Below are 20,959 nucleotides of genomic sequence, written 5' to 3'. Positions count from 1 at the left end.
TTTTTAATGAAAAAGCTTTATTTAATTAAATACAACTCTATTTCAATTTTTCAGATATTTGGTTTCTTTAAACACTTCATGTGGGTCCAAGCTACAAAAACGTTTTTCATATGAATAACTTGATTTGGAAACAAGTTAGTTAAGTGTCTGAATTTCACTGACAAATATCTCATCTCCCCGGATGGTAAAAGTATTGTAAGTTTATAATACAGTGTGTATTAAATTTAAGAAACATATTTTAGTTTAGGATGTATATGTTTTACATCTGTGTTTGCAAAACTGGCTAATACCGTCTGGAAAATATGACAGATCTTGCGGGTGCACACCTGAAAATATTGGGGTGACCTGGTGCAACTAAGGTCAAAATTGCCCCACGCTATTATTACTTATAGAAAAACCGGGTTCATAGCCGTTTTCCCTGAGTGCAAGTCTAGTATGTTGAAAAAAAATTGCTTTGTGATTTGCACCCACACTGGTGAACTTGCCAATTCTCATGGTGGTGACTATTTACCTGCCATCCAGACTGCATTCTGTGGCAGGTGCACACCTGCTATTTTTTTTAAACAAATTGTGTGCACACCTGAATTGGTATATTGTGCACCTAATCATAGGAAAAATGGTAAATTACTCAATATTCCGATATCTCGGCTTGTAGTGCCATGAAATGCAGAATGGTTTAGCCAGACAACAAAGTTGTTCAAATCATTACGTGATTACTAATGGCATATGCAACCCCTTTATAAAAAAAAACTCAAGAAATTAAATGTAATCTTTTCAATAGTTGAACCCCAACGCTAACGGCTTACACAAATCAATAGATGGATAATCACTATGGATGTACAATGTCTATCCAAGCCATCCGGGAAAATTGCCACTTTAAACTTTTCTAAGCATTTCATTTATACCCAAATAGATTCAGTTCTTGTACCAGTTGGCAATAACATATAGTTGTACATCTCCATGAAGAGTTGTACGTCTCATTGAAAACTTTCCAACATTCAAACACAATTTTTAAATATCCTAAATATTTTATTAACCAGTCAATGACGGCCCTCGCCTACTTCCATTGCCGACCCAACTCTCATCCGTTCCAAGACCGGCAACTAACGCTGAAAGAGCCGGTGAAGATCGGTCGGTCGGTTGCTCGATGTAGACCTGCGTCCAACAATGCTGTCTTCGATTGTAAAGTTTTGTCTAGAAATCACGCTCTGCTGTGGTACGAGAATGGAAAGGTATTTATAGATGTTTGTTTACTTCTTTTCCTGATGATGCAAATAGTTCTCATTACTTTTTTGTTTTAACAAAATATTTTTTTTATGTTTTTTTTATTTTACTTAGATTTTTGATTTTGCCTGATAAGGTTTTACATAGAGATATTAAAGACAAAAAAATTTGTTCAATAAAAAATGCCAATTTTTTCACATTAAACAAAAATTACTTATTTCTTGTATTGAATTTATTTTCAGTAGATATTTTAATGGAAAATCTTTACTTATTTTTGTTCTATGCGAGACACAGAAAGTAGCAACTTTAAATCTTTGTTTTATTTAATCTAATTTATATTATAAATGCCAGCCTTTTAAGATTAAAAACAAAATAGGTGAAATGTTTTTGGTAGGAGGTGCATTTCTTGTATAGAATTTATTTTGGTTGAAATTTTAACAGAAAATCTTTTCTTCATTTAGTTTTACTTGCAAGACACAAAAAGCAGCAACGGGACGTTTGTGAACAACCAGCGATTGAGTAAAGCTTCGGAAGAAAGTCCGGCAGTTGAAGTAAACTCGTGCGACATCGTGCAGTTCGGTGTAGATGTTGTAGACAACACGAAAAAGGGTAAGTAGTGACTTTTAAACAATGCTTTTTTTTAAAAGGGGTCCACATAACTCACTATTTTGTGGTTAATTGTGTAATAAGTCAATTTTCATCCTTAAGTTTTTTACTTGGTGTCAACTTTAGATTTTCGATCCTTTTTCGTGAAAAAATGTTTTTTTTGCTAGAAAATCAGTTTTTACCAAAATGCAAGAAAGTTTTAAAAAATTCCATTATCTAACAGGTTAATAGCCAGGATATTGGTTCTTGTATTTTTTTCGTAAATGACAAATGGATGTAACTTTTTTTTTGCAAATAATTAAAACCAGTATCAGCAAAAATGTTTTCAAAATAGCGAAGTTCAAATTTAAACAACAATGTTAAACACTTAAGGAATGGAATTGCAATGGTTTTACCGGAAACATAAATAGTCTTTTTAAAAGGTTTTTGATGTTACATGTGTTTATGATACCACAATAAAGTCAGTTGTTCAGGACTTACTGAGTCATAAGTGGGCGTTGTTGTAGTCATTACTAATCTAATCTATGCTTTTTTCATATTTAAAAAATGCTAGCCATTAATTACTCAATTGGTATCCAGTAAATTTATTTTCTCTATTTGTAAAAAAATCTCTTTAAAAATGTATTTGTAAGTAAAAAATATCTTTAAAGAAAGTATAGAAAGTAAAACCGTGCTCAATTTTTTTTCTTTATGTACTAATTGTCATACTTTCAAACCATGTATGTGTCAACAATTGACCTTTGTTTAGTCACACATGGATGCATTGTGTCGCAGCTGCGTCTTTATCTTCCTAATGGTGACGAAGCAAAACAGAGGTAAGTCGCTTGCTGCAATTATCGGCTGTTACATTATACACAAGTTGCCAATCGCAAGGCATATTACTATTTCACTTAATGCCCTATGGGGAATATATTTGTTAAATTTGTTTAAATCGGTTAATTTGTGAATGCATTGGGGCGTATGCAGCAGCTGACGGCATTTTTCATTATTGCCAATAAGATTAAAAAAGCTTCAAAGATAACAGTTACTCGGTTTGAACATATAAAGCGAAATTTAATTTTATCTCTGAAGCACTGATGCTTTATACTTTGCAATTTTGTGTTTTAAAAATACTTTTTAAATACAAACTGTTTAACATTACAGCGAAGTATTGTTAAGTCTTTAAAAACCTATTGTTTTTCCAAAAGTCTTAGAAATTATTTTATGTCCAGCTTAGGTTTTGTGTAAAGAAAGTTACTTAGTAAGACATTTTTTTTTCTTATTTGTTATTGCGTTTAGCATTTTTGCTTTTTTGTAGAGTGATCAAATTTTAGCTCTAGCCTGTAATTTGCTTTATAAAGTATTTAAATGTTTGAATTAACTTCCAAAAAATGTGGTATCCTTGTATTAGCAGCACACACATAACAACGTTATACCTGGTTGCCACTGGGCTGATTAATTCCAAGTGCTTCGATGTGGACCTAGAAATTACACATTCTTTATTCTGGAGTTAGCTTTAATTGCAAACCGTTTGAAATGTTTTACACTTTGTTGTAAGTTAAGAACAACCAGCGGACAAAAGATTTGTGTAAAAAAATGCAACATTCTTAAATCGCTTTAGTTTTGGAAGATTGTGTCAAACTAAATTTTAAATAAACATTGTCAGTTTGGCTTTTGTCATCAACTTAATTCTGACAGCTTATAGTTAATCTTCGCTTCTATGGTTGTTTGCTGATTTTATTGTCAGGTAAATATAATTTTGTTATTTTTTTTAGTAACCACGCCTGGAACAACCAAATTATGGACAAGGTAAGCAATGTTTTTGGTGATTTTTCTAGTGTTGTTTCAAGGCAGAATTACTTTCAAATCTATAAACATTTGTTTTTGTTGTAAACCATTCCGAGCGAAATGCCATGTTTTTTGTAATAATATGCGATTATTGGAAATATCATTGCAAACTAAAAATCTTCTAAATTGTTTCAACATATTTTCCAAAAAATCTACATTTTAGTTGACATGTTTGTGATAATTTTGTATTTTGTTTATTTTTAGGTTCCTTACAACAACGCTTACCCTGTTGTACAATCCCAAGACCTCTACCAACTGCACCAATATTTACAAGTAAAAGAACCTAAATAAGTTTAAATGCAAACTTTTATTTATAATATGACGGTTTCTACAAACCAAGTGACATTGCAGCAAATAAGATGAGGTCGTCAGTGGTTTTCATTTATAACCGGAATTTGATTTAAACTGCATTGAATTGAATGTGTCTGTCCATTTCCTTTAAAATGTTGCAGTGGCAGCGATACTGGGCTCAACGGTAGTTTGTACAACTTAATCATATCACCACTAATATATTGTCCATCAACTTCTGAAATAACTTGAGCCAGTTATACTTATAAATATACAAAAGGAAGAAATACCTTAATTTTCCCAGGCTAAATATTTGGGTATACCTTTTTAATGAATAGGTCCATTAGATGGAACAGGGGTTGATCAAGTTTTACCTTGACACCTTTTTTTTTCTAACCCTCTAAAATATATGTTTCTTTGATGGAAAATAAATCCCAAATTATTGTCGTTTAAAACAATCATTTTAGTTTGTGTCTTTTTTCATGCTGCTTTAATTTCATGCTGAGCTTTGTTTAGTAGCTAAAATTTCTCACAGCAAATGTTAGTTATGTATGTATTTGCTTGTAAATAAGTGTATTAAACAGATTGAGGTTAACTAAGTGACAAACAATTCAAATATGCATTGTGTGTTCATTAACCTTACAACTCACCAACATTAGTTAGGTGTAAGTGCTTTAATCCACTTGCCACATTAATATCAACACTAATGAGGTGTTAAAATAACCTCACATGATTTCACTCACAGTCACTGAAATGTTCTAATGGAATGCAGGTTAAAACACAAGTCCTGAATGGTGGTTGTAGTTGTTTAGAAAAGCTTTCACAAATGTAAAGAACAATTGCATTTCAATGAGCTTTAGATAATTCATTTTTGGCAAGAAAAAGAAATCTTATATTTTTCCAGTTTTATAATACATATGCTTAAGTTATAGTATATATTAATTTATTTATATCAACTCTTAGCTCAATCAAGTATTGTGTAGCGTTTCAATATTTGAAAGATCTCAGTATTATTTATAAAGTAAATTTGTTTAATTGCAGATGAGACGCACACATAAGAATATAAATTTTAAATCGTGGTTTGGATATTAGTATTGAAGGCATGGACAAGTAGTGCATTTATCAAAAAGATTGTATTCTTAAGGATCATGGAGGTTATAGATAGTTTATTTGACCAGTATGATGTTTTGTTAACTTCTGGTGATTTGCTTTCACGAACTCTTGCACTCTTAGGAAGTGCTCAATACGCAATGTTATTTGAGGTTAGTTAATAACTAATGTAATATATTCAGTCAGAATGACATCGTATTTTTTTTAATTTAAAAACCTTATAAAAAACAAACTTTGACCTGCGAGTTAATTTTACCGACCCGTCGCATATTTCCTAGATAAAAATAAAACACACTTAAAATGGTTTTGTGCAATTCCAAACTAATTTTTTTTTTGGTAAAAATTTAAACTGAATGAAGATTTCTTAACGCTTTCCAGTTTTTGTTAAATAACGATTTATCTTCCCTTCATTTATTGATGGTCAAGTTAATAAAGTTTGATAGAAATTAAATATCCCGCCCGTAATTGTCAGGGCCTTATAGTCATTCAGTTCTTTGTGAAAAAATTTAGTCGGTTCCTGTTTTCCTGCCAGTACTATCTCGTTTGCAGTTTGATTGAAGTTATTCTCATAACGATTCATATTCTGAGTTCCTTCTACCTTCAGGGTCAACTGACTCGATAACCATTTTGTGGTTTTCGTTGATCTTTTGCTACTGTGTTCGCATTGTATCTTATCTTTAAACTTCTGGTGAAATGTTTACTCAAAATTGTTTTAATTTTTCCAGGAGGCTCTGCATCGCGAACAAATGCTCGAACAAAAGCTAGCTCTTTTGCAGCGCCTAGTGGTGAAATCTCACGATGCGTCGGAGAAAGGATGGCAAGCGTTGATCGATGAAGACCGATTGTTGTCCCGCTTGGAATTCCTCGAGAACCAACTTCAGACTTTAAACAAGGTTTTTTTAGCGTTCTATTTTTCAGATTTTAATAAATAAAAATATATACAAACAACTACAACTTTAAAGCATATTTCTATTTTTCAGCATTACATACTAATGGCGTTTATTTTCCTTAACAAAAAGTGAAAAGAAAAGATTATCATACATTATTAGAAAACTAAGCCAGACTTTTAATAAATAAAAACATGATCTGTTTTTTGTTCTATTTTTTGTCCAGTTTTGAAGCCAAAAAATGTGTCATATTTTTTAATATTGTTTTAGAGTCAGGACGAAGACTCGCTGCAAACAAAACTTCAACAAACGCAAGAAGACAAATACCTCTACGAAAAAACTTCAAAGGTTGGGAAATAGAGAAATTTTAGCCAAATGTTTGGCTCTTAACATATTTTTAAATTTGAAAATTTTAAGGTGTTTTTGTTTTATATTAAAGCTGTGCACTCTTAGCATCGTAAATAGGATTTATTTAAATGCCATTTAACTGAGAACAATTTAATTACATAAAACAAATAATGTTCACTAAAAAGTGTTTAAATATTTCGGGAGACCGACTATAATAAAGTTTTATGTTTTTATTAAAATTATTTCGGCATTTGCTTCCCTGCTCTTTTTAGTTCCTGTTTACAACGGCATTTGTGTACTTAAAAAAAAAAATTGTGGAAATTCAGATTTGGTTGTGTCATAAAAAAATGCAATTCTTATTCATCCAAATAAAAAAACTGATGATTTTTTTCAGGAAACTCTCCGACAAGCTTTGCAAGAAAAGTTAGAGGCTGTCGGAAAACTCTCGAATCTTGAAGTAAGTTTTTTTGTCCAAAGCATAGAGTTTTAGTGCGCTAGTGTTGTGTAAAAGACTCCAACATTTATTTTTTCCGTTTTCAGTACTTAAAATTATATTAAACAATTTATATTATAATTACCTTAATTTTGTACAAAAGTTTTTAGAATTAGATTGTGTGCATGGGTTTACAGAAAAACAAAATTTTATTTTTAAAAATTTTAACTTAACATTCTTCCATCGACAGTTAGCATTAAATTATTATTACATTTACAATGCACATTGTTTAATGTCGAACACTTACACAATCCAACCTACTTGTACATAAGCTTGATAAATATACATTAAAACATACATTAATCTGGATAATGAATTGCAAAGCCTAAAAATGGAGTAAATCAACATCATCTTAATTAATACATTTTGATATGTACTTGTATCGTATTCAGTTAATGTGACTGAGAAGTAAATCAAAACATTAAGGTGGGAGATAATACAAAAGAATTAGGTGCAAGTTCGTATCTAAACGTCTTAGTAATCAAGATGATGTCAATCTACTCGGTCTTTTTGGCTTTGCGATTCATTATCAAGCTGTATTACAGATCCGTGCAGAGTGTACCCTACTAAAACCTTCTATTTCCAATTCTGTATTTTCAAATTCATGCACGTACCAAAATGATACGACCTTCACGCTTCACTTGTTACAGAGGTCGTTGAGCAACACGGAGGACGAGTGCACTCATCTGCGACTGATGCACGAGCAGACGCAGAACGAGCTCACCGAGCTTGCCGCGGCTCATCAGAGCAAAGTCAAGGACATCCAAGAAATATCGGAAAAACTTCAGGTGAATAGCGTTTCTCTGTGGTTACTAAGCATGGGAGATGTGGTTTAAATATTAAAAGCTTTTATTTTTGTGGAGGTTTTTTCACTTTTTATAAAATTAACAGGTTTCTCTTCAGTTTAGTTAAAAAAAAATGCAGGTAAAAAAATTAAAAATTTGTTCAATTACCTTAAAAGTTAATAAAAACAAAACAAAGATAAATTCTATTTGAATTCAGATAAACTGACAACGCCTTTGCCGGCCAAATATATATAATATATATTTTAGGATATTTTAATAGTGTTTAACCTAAATTGCTAGCTTTGCTAGACAAAACTACTGTTGAAGGTTTAAGTATATTTTCTGACTTTTACTGTAATAGTCAGTTTTGAAAGTTTTGGATTTTATGAAAACTAAAAAATTACACACTGATGATGGCATTAGAAATTGCCGAAACGTTTGAAAATAAAGCATGTTGCTTTTAACGTCTATTTGGGCCTTATTTTCACCATTAAAGAATAACACATTTTGTTAACTTATCTGTATTACACTAAGCTAAACAATGATTGATTCAGGGCTTTCTGTGAAAACGAAAAAGAGCTAAGATTTGAGTAAAATTAGAATTTTACAGAAAAGCTTGGTTCATTTTAATTAAAAGAGCCTGCAGCAAGTTATTAAAAGCAGTCACTTTTACTCTATTTTTAACTCATTTTTTTTATAACATCAATGGTACAATTAACTTTGCTTTGTAGGAAACGGAACGAAAAAACAAGGAGACAATGACTGAGCTAGAGGGCAGCAGAGAGGAACTGCAAGCTCGTATCGAGCAAATTATCGAGGAAAAAGAAAAACTGACAGAGACATTCCAGCTTTGTCAGGAGGAGAACAACCGACTTCAACAGCTCGGTAAAAAGCATTGAGTATGATATGTTGTATATAACGCGGGAATAAGGCGATAGCATTTGGTTGAAACTGGTAGTTTCTCATATTTACCAGAAATGTCTGATATTATCTCAGCTTGGTCAGATGAAGTTGCATTGAGTGTATGTTTGTGAGCAATACTGGAATAAGGCGATAGTTTTTTGGTTTAAATAGCAGCATTATATGTTGTAAGTAACTCAGGAATAAGATGGTCAGCTTTTTGGACTCTAGTAGTGAAACTGGTAGTTCCTGATTCTTGCTAGTCATGTCTGATATTACCGGATCGGAGACATAACGCACCACCAAGTGGAATAGGGTTGCAACAAGTCTTTGAAGATGTTTTTTTTGTTTTTTAATTTGTTAAATAATTGTGGAAAACAATTTTTTGGTGTGATTTTAACGGTGGTTGTCAAATTATATTAAAAAAACGTTCAGCGATCCGATTTTGAATTTTTGACAGATTATAAATTAAATTGTTTTTTAATTACCATTTTCGCAAAAAAACTGTTAGAGAAGATATTTTAAACACTTTATTTTTTACGGGGCTAATAGCACCAGGCTGCAAAATTTATAAATAAATTAATGTTAACATCAATGAAGCTAACAATGTGAATGTTTTTGTATTTATTATCTACAAGGTAATGTTGCCGTGTTTGTTCGGCTTAAAGTTTCACATAATGTGCCTTACCTATGTGGTTTGCTATTTGTTATGTTTTTACTTTGTGTTCCAGAACTCACAGCCATAGACCTCAAGAACAACAATCCACTGGAAGAAATAGGTGAATTTTTAATAAATTAACTTTGGGATGATATTGCAAATATATATATTGTAAAACGATATGGTTTTGTGGGTTCAGTATTTCTAATTTGTTGCAAAAATAACCAAAATTTATTGTTTTAATTGTTTCTAGGTGATTGTGTTAGAGCCAAACGCTAATCATGAAACAATATATTTTTGATTTTCTGCTATACTTTTTTAATAAGAAATTACCGGGAGAGCTTTTCCTTAGTCTAAATAAGATCAAAATATATTTATGTTTGATTCCAGAACCTTTTATAAATAAAATCCATAGATTTCTAGTGATGCCTTAATGTACAGCTTTGTAAACCAACTGGCTGCAGAAAAACCAAAGCTGCAATCAGTTTAATGCATGTCTATTACTTAAACTTCCGCATATTAGTCATGTCACTTGTTGGCATTGTTAAAATCCCCTTAATATTTCAGCCTTGAAGTCGAAAACATGATTTTGCAACATCATTCTAAAGTTAGTAATTGTCATGTGCTGAGCTTATATTACAATGTAGGAGACATTTTGTAAGGCTGAAATAAAATCTCATATTATTATACTATAGTTTAATTTTCCTATAATTTTAAGGAATCTATTACACTTACCAGCCATTCTCATCTAATCCCATTCTTACCAGATTGTTATTCTTTTAAATTAAATCGCACTTTATATTATGGTTATTTCAGATTCCGTTTTTGACATTTTTTGTACCTTAGGCGACCCCTGCCAATTACCCACCCTGGTATACAACATTAAAAATACAAGCTCAATTGCATTCTGGTTAACTAGTTTGTTTAAAAATGCATTGAGGAACTTTTTAAGCACAGTTTTCTCTTTATAATGTCAACGACCCCTGGATCTAGTGCAAGCTGACCTAAAGTAACCCCAGAATGTTGGATTGTAGTTGACTTTGACCTTTGGGCAAGCCGTGATGCTGTTTCCTGTTGTGCATTTAAATAATGTTGGCATGTTCATTCTGCATACAAATGCAAAGGTGCAGCAAGACTCAAAGATTTTTCCTTAACTTATGAAAGTCTTACAAGTTGTGTGCTGACAGTATAAGGCCAATATTTTTATACTAAAGTTTTAACTCATAAGTGACACAGCCAGAAAAGTTGCCAGCATTTTCAGCCAATTTATTCTAAATACTTTGATTAGAATATTTATAGTTAATTGTGAGGTTGTTTGTTTCCATGCAATGCAGCATTTTTGGTCTCATAAATGTGTTTTCGCTGTTTTAATTCTTTAGCCTTGTTCTTGTTATGTCCTTGGTATTTAAGTGAAGTTGCTTAAGTTCTATTTAATGTTTGGTAATAATTCCTGATTTAAATTGTTTACTTTGTTTTAAGGTCAATCCGACTTGGTGCAAAATTATTTTTTGATGTTTTTTTTACTCTCACAATTCAACATGTCAAAATATTCTCATATACAAGAATCTTAACTTCTTTTAGTGTTAGGTTTTAAAAAAAAAAACTTTTTTCATTCCAAACAACCTAAAAAAAGAACAAATATTAGTTAAGCCTGTTTACCGTGAGCTTTGAATTTCCTCCAGTAATTACAGGTTTAGATACCGCAGGAGGCAAACTATTTAAGGTTCAATATAAAACAATTGCAACTTACAACTTCCAGCCAATATGCTTGTAAGCAGTTGTGTTCAGTTGTCCAATGATTTGATGGTTGTTTGGTGATGATGCCATCATTGTGATGATACAAAGTAAGTTAGAAGCAGGAACTTAGTGTTAAACCAGGTTGAAGTGTCAGGAAGCATCTTCAGCATTCTAGGCTTGTTGTCTATAAGGGAAGTGTGAATAGTGGGAGCTTTAGTAATCAGTTGTACACTTAAAGTAAAGTGTAGTTTACACAGTTTTTGTTGGTCAATAATGGCTTGAACTCATTAAAAAATTTAACAAAGTTAAAATTAACCTGGCAATACTTAGCACATAACTTCGTTGGTATTTTAACCTTCTACTGAGAGGCATTTCAAACAACTTTTTTTGCTTGTATGTTTTTGCAACTCGCTTTTCATCAGAAAAATAAAATAGTAAGTTTACAATCTTGCTTCACATGACAAACTGTGTATGTAAAACTCTTAAAGTCTGAAATGCTTGCATGTATGTCTATCTGTAAAACAAACAACTTATTTTCAAAAGCTACAAAACGTTTCATGGCTCATTTTACAATCCATGGAGGCACACTATGTAACATGGCACACAGCTGGAAAATTAGTCTTTTTATCGGTCAGCATTTTGATAAGATGTTAAGAAAATATTTTTCTGTAAAAAAAGGCATGTTCAGTCTCTAGAAATAAACAAAACAATGCGAACATAAATTAGGAGATTTCTTGTTTATCAACATTTTATAAAAAATTAATTCTGAATAACCTTTGAGTAAAAAGCATTTAACTTTTGTTTGTTCATCTGCTGTCTTGAATTCCAAGCAAGGAACACTTTAATCTTTGGTGCCATCTTGTGGTTAATGTTACTGTGTCGCAGGCGTTCAAGCGGAACCAACGACAAACCTCGACAGTGATCACTGTGACATCACAACGCAAGATTCAAGTCCTGGTGAGTTTTAACTTTTTGATTTCTATTTATTTTGGGGATTTGTAAGCTGTAATGTGTTTTTTGTTTCAAGTTTCAAATAACAGGGTTGCCACAAATTGTTGGATCTTTGAAGGTCTTTCAAAAAAACAGTTTTTCCAGTTTTTTTTTAACCAAAAAACTGAGTCTCTATAGTTGATTGGATTGTTGTCGTATTTAGACACCAACCTATATCACTTTTTTGTTGACTTACCAATAAACGATTTTCTATGTTTTTATCAAAGAAAAAAAAATTCAGTCACAGGTGTTATGATCTGTATATTGCACATTTTTTAACAATACTATTTTTCATACTAACTCTAAAGCCGAAGAGCACTGTAAAGCAAATTCTTATTAATCAGTCTTGGATTAATTACATCTTCAAAAATATTAATTATATATTTTTGATAAGTTATATCAGTCTTTGTCTGGTCTTATTACTTCACCAAATCAACCTCCTTGTAACTTTAGACCATTTATGAGTAGGTGGTGATATTCCATTAATTTTTTATAAATATAACCACAACAACCCACAAGACGTTTGACTGAATGCAGATAACATTAAGCAACTGAAAAAGGCCTAAAGTTTCTTGGTATTCGTGGGACGATGCATTTAACTGGAAGTGGCTGTTTACTTGAGATGCTTGTGGATTTGTTGGGCCAGCTTTGAGTTGTTAGAAATGTTCTGCATGTTACACCAGGATGTTTTTATATATTTTATAAACGTAAAGCTTGGTGGTAAGGTGTGTTGGTGACTATGATATGTTTTCTCGCGCAGTAATGATAGTTTTATTGGCAGAGAAAAAACAGAATGTTCTACCAATTTCATTAAATTGTTTTGTTATTTACTTAATGGTTAGCCTGGTAATAGCTTGTGACTATGATAAACAGATTTGCTACAATCCTAATGGTTCAAAGTAGTAAAAACGACAGAAATCATCATTAAAGGATAACTTTTGGCCAATATGAGAGACTTTGTATTTACATGTAATTTAAACCAGTCTATTGCCATTTGTAAAATACTGTGTTCTCAACTTATGAATTTACACACCTTTAGGTAATTTAAGGTAATTAGTCATAGAACCTTTGAGGTACAAAATTTATACTTTTAAACCCTTGTAAAACTTAGCCTAAACAATATTTTTGTGTTTAAATTTATAAGGTACTTTGTTAATTACATTTCTGATAAATTAAATAGTTATCTGCATAAACACTACATTCTTACACTTTTAAATTTCCTAAATTTGTCACAACATTTAATAAAACCTTTCGCAAGGCTACTTTAAATATAGATAAGTCGCTAATTGATCTCATTTTGTTGAGTATCTTTCAACAATATTCCCTTGTTAATAAAATCCATTAGTGGACAAAAGCCTTTAATCCTTATTATCATGTCACAGTGGTACATTGTCATATCTCTTTTTTATGTCACAGTAATGTAAGGCTATGCAATTATTTAAAAATAAGTAGAGTGTTGCATAAAGTTTTCTCAAAAGTGTATTAAAGGTCTTTACTTATACTGGGCGTGACCGTCATTTATTATTAACTGAAATTTAGTCGGAAAGTCAGGTTTATCTTATTTCAATAGAATAGTTCAAGACAGTTGAGTAATATGAGCTTGTGTATTAGGTTGTTAATCATCAGTTTATAATGTTAAAGTTACCTTTGTGATGTAATAGGACATTTTTTAAACAATAAGAGTTTAAGAGTAAAACTCTTTAGTTTGTTTCTTGCTCGCAATGTATACTATTACATCGCAATTTATTTATTTATTTTTATTTTTTATTTTTTTTCAGTTGCTGTAATTTCTACATCGAGGGTAAAAAGGGTTTTGCTGCAATAGTTGTTTAAATAGAAGACGCTATGAATATAAAAACTGCTGTAACAAAAATTGTGCCAACGTTTCAAGTTGTTTTAAGGAGAGTTGTTCACTCTAATGTAGTTTGTTTGCTCATTCACAAAACTTTAAATATGTTTGCACAGTTTTACAGGAAGCCGTAGTAAAAGTTACCATCCCAACTATTTTGTGTTTTTGCTGTTGCCTAAGGTTGTGGTTTCTAAATGATATAAGCTATCTTATAAAACGGCAGAATTGCAAGGTATACTTTATTTTTTCTGAGTAATTTAATTTTGATCCTCCAAATTTCTAAATGTCATCAAACATAGAAAATAATTAACGATCTCAAACTTCAAACTATGTTTTTGTCTGTTTTTAATTCATATTTGTAACTTAAAATCTTCTTTGATTGTTCGTGGGTCGCAATACAAAAAATTTAAAAGTAAAAAATAAGGGAACAAAACCTGCTTGGTTGGTTGTGTTTGATAAAAGCACAGCCATAGTTTGATTTATTACTTGTTGTCATTTTGTTGGACAAAGTACTGTCCACTTTAATGACATATTGACAGTTTTAAATTTGGTTTTTAATCTTTTGGTCATTAAACAAATAAATTATAGTTGGTTATTTAACAAAAATGTAGTTAAATTGTCGCTTAAGATTAAAATTTCACCAAAATTTGTTTAAATTGCATTCGGCAATATTTAAATTGTGCTTCATTTTTTATAGTTTGGTGCCTGCTGGATTAAAAGAAATGTATGGCTTACTATTGTTGAATAATATTGACATGAATACCAGAAATGTTTTAGACCTTGTGTTGTTTTTGTTAGATACACCAGATTCGTCCGATGAAAACCACAACTTTAAAGAAGCAAAACAAGAAATAGTTCAAGTGGAAGGTAAAAACATAAATAAGGTGAAATAACTCGGTTTGTAACCTATTAAATTATAAATAAATAAATATAAATGTTAGAAATTCCAGTGTATTATTTGGACTAGTTGGGAATAATGCTGATTGTTGTCACGTTTTTTAATAAATTAACTTTTCAATAAAAGTAATAATTCCACTTTTTAAGTTAAGCATATAAAAGCTTGTAATTTATTTAAAAGTTTTATCCCGTCATAAATAGTTTTTCTACTTTGTTAAAATTGTGTTGTCTTCTAATGATATTAAATTCTGTTTACTTTGCAGTTGTAATGGATTCCTCCGAAGATCCCATTTCACCAACTTCAGATGGTCCTGAAGATTTAAAAGGTACTGCCTTTGTGATGTAATAGAGGAGTTTTTTAGAGAATAACATCTTATAGAAACCAAAGAAATCTACTTAGTCTGCTAGAACCCTAAAATAAGTAATTCATTTTTCCAAAAAATTAATGAACAAAATAAAATATCTTTAATATAATTTTTTTAAATAAAACCATTACAAATGTTTTGTCGAAATTGTTTGATAACTTTTTTCATTTTTTTACTTATTAGTCTAAATTTATTTTAAAACACTATTTTTTATCACATTAACTGAAGATGGTACAAGTTTGTATCAAAACGTCTTAATCAAGATGATGTAGATCTACTCGACCTTTTTGACTTTGCAATTTATTATCAAGCTACATTACAGATCCGTGCATTGTGTACCCAAGTATATTCTTAATATTGTTCAATATTTCCAGAAACTTTGTCGCTTGCGAAACTTGATGCACTTGAAAACATCAACGAGGTGGCGCTATTGAGGAAAGAATTAGAAGAAAGGGAAAAAGAAATGGAACAAAGGCTCAATGACGTAACAATGGACTTAAAACAACAACTGGACGATGTACAGAAAAATCTCGACAATAAAAGTATCATTGTTGAGAAACTTCAAGGTGAAATATGACTTTTTAAAAAATACATGTCTATTAACTTAACAAATAATATAATCTGTCCGGTTTTAGGAATTTTGCGTATATTGTTGAATTTTCAAAAACACAGTCATTCAGCAAAAACACTATGGGGCAGCGTGGTTTGCTTTTAATAATGGTACTTTTAGGTAAACATACATTTCCCACAGTTTATTATTTGTTTTAAACATTTACGAAATACATTTCTAGGACCATAAATTAGTGGGTAACCATATTTCGGTAAATTTAACATCTTTTGTGTTAAATGTTGCCAACAGTGGCGTATCCAGGGAGGGGGTTTGGGGGGTTCGGACCCACCCCTCCTTTTCGTACGTGACATTATCGTTTTCGTCAGAGTTTTGCTCACCGTCCGAAGCTGCGTGATTCGCCTTTCGTTATTCGTTCGGGGTTGGCTGATCAGCAAGTGTGTGTTCGACAATTAATAATATAAATCAAGCGGATTTCTGGATACGGCCCTGGTTGCCAATTTTAAGCCAGCGCGGTATTTTATTATTCGTGAAGTCAAACCCATTCCGGGCAGATAATAAAATCAAAAGCAATTTCGACAATGTTACAAATAAAAATGTAGGTAAGAATGAGGTAAACACACTAACCATTGATGAGGGGGATCACACTTTAAAAAAATATAATAAAACATGTATTTATCCGAGCACATGGCAACATTGCAGGTCACATCGACGAGATGGAGCGGCAGAACACGGAGTTGAAAAGTGCCCACCAGGTGGAGCTGGAGAGTAAGAAGCAGATGGAAGAAGAAATGTTGCGCTTCCAGGACGAAAAGGAACGACAAACGGCAGCACTTAACGAGGCTAGCAGGTGAGTGTGGATGTTTATGTTAATCGGGTGGTTATTAAACCTTTCACTGCGGTGTGCTAAATGATTTTTTGCTTGTGTGGACCAGGGTAGGGATGTACGGCTATTTTATCAGGGGTTTTAAACTTTTAAGTGGTTCCCTTAATTTTTTGGTTTTTGATGGACTTGGTGTTGCGCCGCACCGCGACCTGTGCAGTGGGGCCTGACCTCTGACCCCATACAGTTGCCCGGCGGGACGCAACCGCGTGAGTTCTTGTTGTTTGCAAAGGTTTCTGGTCAGATATGCTACCTGTCATAACCACAACTAAAATTCCAATCAAAAGTATATTGTTACAACGAATTAAAACGTTATCAAATAGCATTAGTGAACGTTATTTTCAAGTTAATGTGAGACAGACAGCCACCGCCTATTGCAGCGACTGTCGGCTAAGACTTCGCAAAAGACTTCTCGAGAGAAAAGCTCAAAGCTGCTAAGAAACGACTGGCCGGCACTCTAAAACATGGCTTAGGCATTACAGCGGCCATTCTAAGGCCAAATTGCAGCGGGAGTCAGACGCCAGCGAAACAAGTGGCTTGTTTTGCAGAACGTGAGAAAACCACCCGCAAGACTGACAGTTATAGATTACGAGATTAAAGGTTACATGTCAAGTTTGAAACGAGGCGAACTGATGCAGGAAAACACAGGAATTTTACACACAACAATACGGAAAACTTTGCATCATCAAATATGATATTATGTAACTGAAGAACATATTTGGCAAACGAAAGCTGAAACGCGTAATCTAAAGCCCTATTTAAAAATTCGTAAGATAACTTAATGAACTCTAAGATTTGGCTTGTGGCAATTAATTAATTTGGGTGTTTAAGTGTTGATAAACACGTAACACTTGGTTGTACATCAAATTTGGTGTATGAATTGAGGTCTTAAAAACAAGCAGACTTAATAAAACTGCTGTTTTCGGTTCAATAAATCTCAAGCTGGTTTAAATACATTTAAAAGGATACACTGAAGCGTTAAACAAACTCTTTTCTTTTGAAAACTTCATTCTATTTTTTAAATAATAAACTAAGGCTTCAATTAGGACTTTATAAACCCTTTAAATTATTCCACGTATCCCCAAGGGTTCTATAGACCCCAGATTTTAAACCCCTAAAAAATAAAGGTGTTTTTGGTTTCAATTACAACCTGTCACCTGAATGTATTTTGAAACTTTAATAACTAGTTTATCATCGTTACATTAACATCGTTGTGATCTAGTGAACTCCAGGCGGCACTAAGCGCTCGAGAGTCATTGTTTGAACGTGAGGAGAGAGTTCGTGTGGAGGTCGAGGAGTCCGAACGGATGCTCAACATCTTCAACTCATCTTCGTCTTTATCTGGAAGTGTGAGCGAAACCGAAGAAGTTGACACTGAAGGTATAACCGCTACTCAACAACTAGTCTTTAACCTAACTGTTACAATTGATTTTTCTTGTTTTTTAGGCTTTATACTGTTTTAGCTGACAGATATTTAATATTTATGCTTAATTTTATTTTCAGAAATCATTGTTTTTTTTACTTTTTCTAGTTCTGTCGTTCAAAAAAGGTTTGAAGGAGACGGGTCGCTTTTTTTCACTTTGTTTATTGTTTGAAATTTTGTTTAAATCAGGGGTGTCCAACAAGCAGCACACAAGCCCCCCTAAATTACTTAATTTTTTATACAGTAAATTGTCATTGTTATTCACAATATAAAACAATCGAGGCAATCACGACAACTAACAATTTCTTCTATAACATTATATTGTAGTGGAGGCTAGCATTCACATAACTATAAAGTTTGTTGTGAAGAAACAAAAAGCAAAAGTCAGCTCACCGACGGACATTTAGATGCAGTAATGATCACTGCTAACTACACGTTTTTATTATTTGTAACAAAACGTTTTTACTATTAGAAAGAATTATAATACTAAACTTTGGCACGGGAAGAAGTTATAGGATAAATATTGGCACGCCGGGATGTTTGAATTGGACACCCCTGGTTTAAATTGAAGTTTTACCGTTTTAAGCTGATTCTAGTCTTTAACTGTAACAATCGATTGTTTCTTTGTTTTTTTAACCGTTATTGTTTTGTTACTTTTTATTGTGCATGGTTTTGCTGTTTCAGTTTTTTCATGCAAAAAAGTTTTTAATGTTTGGAGGAGACATGTTTTTTCCCTGTGTTTGTTTCTAAAAAATCACCCAATTCACACATTTTCATTTTTTTTATTCAAAAAAGATTATAATGTTTGGAGAAGTTTAAAAAGCACAAAACTTGAAACTGAAAATCCAATTGTTTCAATCTGGGGGTTGTTACCCAAGGGTTTGCGTATGAAAAAATAAGCACATTGGTCATTATCAGTGTTGACAAGTGTTACATTTGTAAAAGTTAACTTTTTCTTTCTTTTATTATGCAAATGTCAAACCTAAATGAAAATAAAGCCCTAAAAATGCACACTTTACTTTAATAAACACATACCACAGCAAACAACAGACAATGTTATGATTATCTTTGTCACACATAAAGGCAAAGTGTCATGGAAAGTTATAATAAGTCAAAAGAAGTCACACAATGGGAAGTACTGGTTTTTATGTTAAGATCAATTTTTTAATTTCATGTGATATTTGCTGTTGTTTCATGCTGCTGCTGCTTACAGTAGTAAAATATATCCAACTTTAGATCCCAACTAGTTGCCTATTGGATCCTTGTTGGTTTTTTCAGACAAAGGCAACGTCACTCCGCCTGCTTTCCTCATCTTCAAAGCGAAACTAAAAGAAGTTCGAAGTAAGTGGATTCCAGCTGCTTATTCATAAATATCCGAACCTAGACTGTTAAGCCTTGATTCCAACTGTACGCCATTATATAACGATTTACAATTGTCTGTGACAATTAAAGACCACTTTATATAAACAGTAATCTAATAAAGGTTTCTTTTAAGAAAAATAAAAAAAAATGATTAATTGCCCTGAACTTTTGCTAGGTGATTTTTAACGTTGCTCATTTTGATATACTGTTATGCATTGAGGTTTGTTGGGAAATGAAAGGAAATACAGCTGTAGATAAAAAAAAAAAACGATTGTGATTAAACGTTTTTTCTGGTTGTTTTTAGATAAAGTATGTTGATGTAACCGTCTATGCTGGCTACTATGCATCGTAAACCTGTTGAGATAAGTACAGGAACATAGAAATGATGCAACATTTTACTTTTAAATGTCTTTATCTTGCTATGTGAAATGCCTATAACATGCTGTGTGGTGCATTTGACAAAAAATATTTTCAAGTCATAATGCAGCAATTAGCAAACTATTACGTTGTTTAATGTTTTATAGCCACTTGTCCACTACGTTTTTATTCATAGGTATTTGTATTAACTTAGTTTGACTTGGGATTTACATTGCATAAACTGCACAAAAAGTATAAATTAAAGTGAATGGTTGTCATACAATCTTATCTACAAATCAATCATAAATTAAACATTTAAGATTGTTAGTTAAGCATATCTGAAAAAAAAATCATAGAATAGATATAAGATTACCCAAAAAATTATCTACAAGATATCATAAATTGCACATAAAAGATTATCATGTAATACCTTTCAAAATCATGTACCACACAGAAAAGGTTGTTATTTAGCCCCAGTAAGCTCATGTGTCGCCTCACAGTTGTCATTTCACTTTATGAAATAAATCTGTGTGACGCAATGAAAGCATTCCTTGTATTCACTTCCACCTTGTGTGCGTTCCCTTAAGACTTGCTGACGTTGGTATGAGGTAATGTCTGTGACAAGCATGCGCTAGGCACGCGTGGTCTGCGTAATATATTAACGGTGCTGTACACTTTGGACTTGGCTTTCAATTTATTGCTTGTCAGCTCACTCGGTGTGAACCGGTATAACTTCTGATATATTTGTTAGCTTGTGGTTTGAGATTCAAAATTACTCATAGAGGGTAAACAAATGTAAAAATGACTATATTAAAATGCAGAATACTGCAGTAGAGATAAAAAGAGTATTATTAGTTGGTTGTAATAAAAATTACCCAAATAGAGTCTGGTTTTGGCATACTTGCAGTTTTCTGTGTTTTAAATAGATTTGTTTTAGATCTTTTTTAACCTTTGTGGTACTGAAGTATTGCAACAGGTTTAGATCCTAATATAAACAATAAAAATATTAATATTATTGTTTTAACGACTTTTGGTTTAAAGTTATAAGGGAAAAATCTGTTTAGTTATGAATTTTTAGATTTATGAATTTATTACTTTTAATTTTTTGTCAGGTCAGCTCAAAAGTTCTGACAAAAAGCTTGAAGAAACAAAAGAAGAAAATAAAGTTCTGAAAGGTTTGTTTTATTTGAGAATAAAGCTTGTGATCTGTCAACGATTGTTTTGTTTCACTTTAGTTATGTAGATTTTTAAAATTAACAATTTCAATCATTTTAACTTTTGTTGTTGTTAAGTTATTGGCCAAGTTATGTAAATGTTAAAATCTTTATTTTAATGATTTCGTTTTAAAAGCTTAAGATAAGATTTAAGATAGAACAAGCAATACAGTATCACCAATAGGGTT

General features: G+C 32.0%; 1 protein-coding gene across 1 annotated transcript in view; it reads left to right on the top strand.

Annotated features, from left to right (window-relative positions):
• Positions 1 to 36: 36 nt before the first annotated feature.
• LOC146137161 (uncharacterized) overlaps positions 37 to 20,959 on the top strand; it is a 34,613-nt gene continuing 13,690 nt past the window's right edge. Inside the window, exons 1-20 of the mRNA XM_083393736.1 lie at positions 37 to 195; positions 1,041 to 1,232; positions 1,686 to 1,833; positions 2,579 to 2,645; positions 3,585 to 3,618; positions 3,862 to 3,930; positions 5,781 to 5,948; positions 6,213 to 6,290; positions 6,685 to 6,747; positions 7,434 to 7,571; positions 8,300 to 8,453; positions 9,200 to 9,247; positions 11,749 to 11,820; positions 14,501 to 14,569; positions 14,863 to 14,925; positions 15,339 to 15,530; positions 16,235 to 16,382; positions 17,638 to 17,795; positions 19,117 to 19,179; positions 20,670 to 20,732. Of these exons, the coding sequence (XP_083249862.1) occupies positions 1,044 to 1,232; positions 1,686 to 1,833; positions 2,579 to 2,645; positions 3,585 to 3,618; positions 3,862 to 3,930; positions 5,781 to 5,948; positions 6,213 to 6,290; positions 6,685 to 6,747; positions 7,434 to 7,571; positions 8,300 to 8,453; positions 9,200 to 9,247; positions 11,749 to 11,820; positions 14,501 to 14,569; positions 14,863 to 14,925; positions 15,339 to 15,530; positions 16,235 to 16,382; positions 17,638 to 17,795; positions 19,117 to 19,179; positions 20,670 to 20,732 (1,984 nt within the window). The 5' untranslated portion in view covers positions 37 to 195; positions 1,041 to 1,043. The remainder of the gene's footprint in view (positions 196 to 1,040; positions 1,233 to 1,685; positions 1,834 to 2,578; positions 2,646 to 3,584; positions 3,619 to 3,861; positions 3,931 to 5,780; positions 5,949 to 6,212; positions 6,291 to 6,684; positions 6,748 to 7,433; positions 7,572 to 8,299; positions 8,454 to 9,199; positions 9,248 to 11,748; positions 11,821 to 14,500; positions 14,570 to 14,862; positions 14,926 to 15,338; positions 15,531 to 16,234; positions 16,383 to 17,637; positions 17,796 to 19,116; positions 19,180 to 20,669; positions 20,733 to 20,959) is intronic.

Source organism: Ascidiella aspersa, chromosome 7 (genome assembly GCF_963924565.1).
Source record: "Ascidiella aspersa chromosome 7, kaAscAspe10.2, whole genome shotgun sequence".
NCBI classification, from domain to species: domain Eukaryota; kingdom Metazoa; phylum Chordata; class Ascidiacea; order Phlebobranchia; family Ascidiidae; genus Ascidiella; species Ascidiella aspersa.
This window is presented reverse-complemented; position numbering and strand designations above follow the sequence as displayed.